Source organism: Chanos chanos, chromosome 3 (assembly GCF_902362185.1).
Source record: "Chanos chanos chromosome 3, fChaCha1.1, whole genome shotgun sequence".
Classification (NCBI taxonomy): Eukaryota; Metazoa; Chordata; class Actinopteri; order Gonorynchiformes; family Chanidae; genus Chanos; species Chanos chanos.
This window is the reverse complement of record NC_044497.1, coordinates 1,087,501-1,092,500: the sequence shown is the minus strand read 5'-3', so window position 1 is coordinate 1,092,500 and position 5,000 is coordinate 1,087,501. Positions and strand designations below refer to the sequence as shown.

The window sequence follows — 5,000 nt, the reverse complement described above, 5'->3', positions numbered from 1 at the left end:
TGTGGTGTGTGTGTGTGTGTGTGTGTGTGTGTGTATGTGCAGTGATGCTAAGATCCCGCTGTGGCGTTGGCAGAGGATGATGTTATTCATGTTAGCCAACACCATCAGCTGTATCATCACCTCCATCCTACTCAACATCGTCGATCACAGACAGGTACGTCACCCAGCCCTCACTTCCTGTCTCTGCTTACATCACTTCCTCTACTCACTGTGTTCCTGAGGTGTGAGCTGTGCTGTCTGAGTTTCGGGGACTGTGTGTGTTATGGATGTGACATGTCTGAGTTTCGGGGACTGGTGTGTGTTATGGATGTGACATGTCTGAGTTTCGGGGACTGGTGTGTGTTATGGATGTGACATGTCTGAGTTTCGGGGACTGGTGTGTGTTATGGATGTGACATGTCTGAGTTTCGGGGACTGGTGTGTGTTATGGATGTGACATGTCTGAGTCTTGGGGACTGGTGTGTGTTACGGATGTGACATGTCTGAGTTTCGGGGACTGGTGTGTGTTATGGATGTGACATGTCTGAGTTTCGGGGACTGGTGTGTGTTATGGATGTGACATGTCTGAGTTTCGGGGACTGGTGTGTGTTATGGATGTGACATGTCTGAGCTTCGGGGATTGATGTGTGGCATGGTAGTGATCTAGTGGAGTGTGTTATATTAAGGCCAGACAAGTGAAGCATCCGAGGGTAGTGAGTTTGATCTGTGTGTGTGTGTCTGTGTGAGTGTGTGTGTGTGTGTCTGTGTGAGTGTGTGTGTGTGTGTCTGTGTGAGTGTGTGTGTGCCTGTGTGCGTTCGTCTGCTTTGTTTCTGTTGTTAGGGAGAGTGTGTGAGAATAACTGTCAGTCAGTAAGTCAAATGATGTAAATGTATTTTCTTTCTGACAGAGTGAAATGTTAGCGATGTCATTTTCCCTGTATTGGTTCTGTAATGTTGTGTACTTGCTGCGTTCTCTGACACATCCACTGTCTGTGTATAAGATGTACTGTGAGAGTGCTGATGGGTTCACAGTGCCAGTGTGCTCTCTGTGAGTCAGCTGATGGGTTCACAGTGCCAGTGTGCTCTCTGTGAGTCAGCTGATGGGTTCACAGTGCCAGTGTGCTCTCTGTGAGTCAGCTGTGAGTTTGTCTGGAGGCACATTCCTCAAAAGCCCCTTTTTTGAAGCACTGGTGAAGCACTGGTTTGTAATGTGTTAATAAGGTGCATGTCTATGGTGTCTTTTGTGTTTTAATGTTGCAAATGCGGTGCCATATGTTTGCTGTGTGATGTCATATGTTTGCTGTGTGATGTCACATGTTTGCTGTGTGATGTCATATGTTTGCTGTGTGATGTCATAATGGTGTTGTGCTTTCGGTTGTGTTTAGGGGGGAACTCTGAATAAGACCACCAAGCGATCTGGCGCTGAGACCAGAGGAGGAGCGGACAGAGAGGCCCTGGTGCAGGAGGAGAGAGATGGGCAGGGAGAGGAGGAGGAGGAGGAGGATGAAGGGCTGACCTCCTCACCCTCTATTAACAGAACCTAGACGACTCTCTCGTTTCCTCCCTCTCTCTTTAGCGTTGTCCTTCTGAGGATCTTTCTCTCCTCTTCGGTTTTCGCGCAGTCATGTGATCTTGTGCCGTCTGACTCTTTAAAGAGAGGGTTTTAAATGGCCAGTAAAGGGGCGGGATGCTCTTCCTCACAGCGAATCAGAAACCAGCAGAGTATTCAGCCTCACTTCAGATAACAGAGGGTTTTCTACGGATGCACTGTGTGTGTCCACTGTATCAAGATGTTTAAGGCTTTTAGATTTATGCATGTACGTCCCCATTATTTACACACACACGCACACACACACACACACGCACGCACACCCACGCACACAGAGAGAGAGAGGGAGAGAGAGAGAGAGAAACATACGACACTGCCAACTTCTGATTCATATTACATTTCCGTTAACTCATAACCAGTTTTTGTGATTTACGTGAGAACTGATGTGTTATTATCTGATCTGTAACAGAGTGGGAACTGATGTGTTATTGTCTGATGTGTAACAGAGTGAGAACTGATGTGTTATTGTCTGATGTGTGACAGAGTGAGAACTGATGTGTTATTGTCTGATGTGTGACAGAGTGAGAACTGATGTGTTATTGTCTGATGTGTGACAGAGTGAGAAGTGATGGATTATCTGATGTGTAACAGGGTGAGAACTGATGGATTATCTGATGTGTAACAGGGTGAGAAGTGATGGATTATCTGATGTGTAACAGGGTGAGAAGTGATGGATTATCTGATGTGTAACAGGGTGAGAAGTGATGGATTATCTGATGTGTGCTGAATGAGTTTGTATGATGTGTTCTCAGTGTATTGTTGCCCTCTGTATGAGAGCATGTGATTGGATGAATGTGTGCCTTGTCTTAAACCCCTCTGTATGAGAGCGTGTGATTGGATGAACGTGTGCCTTGTCTTAAACCCCTCTGTATGAGAGCCTGTGATTGGATGAATGTGTGCCTTGTCTTAAACCCCTCTGTATGAGAGCGTGTGATTGGATGAATGTGTGCCTTGTCTTAAACCCCTCTGTATGAGAGCCTGTGATTGGATGAACGTGTGCCTTGTCTTAAACCCCTCTGTATGAGAGCCTGTGATTGGATGAACGTGTGCCTTGTCTTAAACCCCTCTGTATGAGAGCCTGTGATTGGATGAATGTGTGCCTTGTCTTAAACCCCTCTGTACGAGAGCGTGTGATTGGATGAATGTGTGCCTTGTCTTAAACCCCTCTGTATGAGAGCGTGTGATTGGATGAACGTGTGCCTTGTCTTAAACCCCTCTGTCTGATTCTTTATGCCACTCTTCTCTCAGAAGCCCTGATCACACACCGGACAACACTATGTAGGGTTTAAACCTCATCTAAACCAGTGTGTCCATCTAAACCAGTGTGTCCATCTAAACCAGTGGACATGTTAAAACTGTGTGGTTGAACTGTGTGGTGTACCAAACTCGCTAGAACTACCGTGTTGTCAGTGCTGGTCTGTCACTTAGACATGTAAGGGACATAGGGAAGAAATACAGGTGGTTGGGCAAAGGGCCATTATGTTTGGTGGCATTGATCTGCCTGTGGAAACTGTTTTTTAAAACTATGAATGCAAAACTGAATAAAGGGTTTTTTTTTTGGTCAGTTAAGATGTTTCCAGTGGTTTTATTGATTTATTCATGTATTTTTTTTATTACTCATCATTCTGGGGAAATAATCGATCAAAAAACAATGTCAGCAATGTCTAGTTTATTATTGTACTTTCTGCGCACAAACTGCTGCGTCGCTTCCACTAGGAGGCGCTAGCGATCGGTTAAAATGCCCGGACTGACTTTGATGGAACAGCTGTGATAATCTTTCGAGTTTAAGGCAGTTACGCAGTTATGTACAAAGTTAGTTTACCAAATTTCATACCTACAATAGACGGCCTGTGGAAGTTCGCGGCAGATACGTCATTAATACATCACTATTTCCAAGGTCTACACATTACTACTGTAAATAAACCTTGTATTGTACACCTAACCTGATTCCCGTTGGTCCATAAAAATGGGCAGGCTCCCTTTTTTTCCTATTGGTCACACATCAATTGTGTTCTAGCTTAGTGGGCGTGTGTCTGTTTTCATTGGTGAGCGCTCCTGACAGTCAAGTCGTTTCGCGTTCGTTCCGCCCCTGCCCCTCCTCTCCTTTCCAGGGCTCCCCGTTGAGTTTGTGAAAATTCCAGTTCGCTAGATGGGTTTCATGGTATTCCCATGTCATGCAACGGGCACGGGAGAGGAGTAGCTATACCGTGGGATAGTTTGGACTGTTTACCTGTTTGGAAAGCCGCACTTTGAGAAAAACAGCCTCACGCTTTAAAATGGATCTCTACGCAACACACTACGCAACAGTAAATGGATCAATTGAGGCTGTACGCTAGAAGCCGACCCCCCTGTTTTCCTTTGCGGGGTTTATAAGTTTACACACTCGAACTGAACTTGTTTTTGTCCTTCAGCAGTCGCAAATGCCAAAGCGCACGGTGTCGCGTCAAAGTCAGATTCACAATGGAGAGGAATAGGATGCGCTAGCCTTGACTAAATGGTTGCGGAGGAATTTAACGCCTTTTTCACTCTTCTCACAATCTGTAACGTTACGGAAGCTCTCGCGGACAGTTGCGACGAAGAGGTCATGGTTAAAGCGTCACCTGCGTAACAATGTTTTGGAGAGAGTGAAAATTTTTTTTTTTTACACTGGAACTATAACTTGAAAGGACTGACTCACACCCAATATCATACGCACAAATTCCGATTTTGTTTTGTGAGCTTCAGATAAACTTTGACTTATAATTGTAGCCATCCCGTTTGCTGCTATGGGAGCATGGGACCATCATAACGATCTCCGATCAAAACTACTACGACTGCTCACGAGACAGCGTTAGTGGAAGCCTGAGTATGAGATTTAGGGTGTCTAAGTAATTGAGTGTGTGTGGACCCCGCTCTTGATTTCATGTGAGGGAGACAGTTGAACTGGATCCCTCTATAACATCATCTTTTCTGGAACAGTTTAACAGTAACCTAGGAATTTCGGGAATTTAATAATAATTTCGGGAATGCAACGACAGCGTCGAACCTGCGCGAGCCTTGGACCGGCTTTAGGAGAGCTGTCACGGCTGAGGTAACTGCAGCACGCGGGGGAGGACTGACTCTCTCACATTCGCCGTTTTTTTTTTAGGATAAATAAATTGCGCAGTTCTTCGGCGAGTACCGAAGAGCCGCCGTTGGGATACAGATCAGCTGAGACGCTGTCTTCTAAAGCCTGGCTGACTGAACCGATCCAACTATGTCCGCCAAAGACAACCCATGCCGGAAATTCCAGGCCAACATCTTCAACAAGAGTAAATGTCAGAACTGTTTCAAACCCCGCGAGTCGCATCTGCTGAACGATGAAGATTGTAGTCAGGTAAATAACTGTTTTTTTCATCATCAAACTGTTTCCAAACTTCACAAATTTGTCTCG

General features: G+C 45.5%; 2 protein-coding genes across 6 annotated transcripts in view; both read left to right on the top strand.

Moving 5' to 3' along the window:
- Positions 1-3,115, top strand: part of mfsd1l (major facilitator superfamily domain containing 1-like) — an 8,898-nt gene extending 5,783 nt beyond the window's left edge. The window contains exons 12-13 of the mRNA XM_030767085.1: positions 43-154; positions 1,365-3,115. Coding sequence (XP_030622945.1) covers positions 43-154; positions 1,365-1,523 — 271 coding nt within the window. The 3' untranslated portion in view covers positions 1,524-3,115. The remainder of the gene's footprint in view (positions 1-42; positions 155-1,364) is intronic.
- A 618-nt stretch (positions 3,116-3,733) lies between these two features.
- mprip (myosin phosphatase Rho interacting protein) overlaps positions 3,734-5,000 on the top strand; it is a 62,663-nt gene continuing 61,396 nt past the window's right edge. For all 5 annotated transcript variants that reach the window (XM_030767076.1, XM_030767073.1, XM_030767074.1 and 2 more), the window contains exon 1: positions 3,734-4,943. In XM_030767076.1, coding sequence (XP_030622936.1) covers positions 4,824-4,943 — 120 coding nt within the window. In that variant the 5' untranslated portion in view covers positions 3,734-4,823. The remainder of the gene's footprint in view (positions 4,944-5,000) is intronic.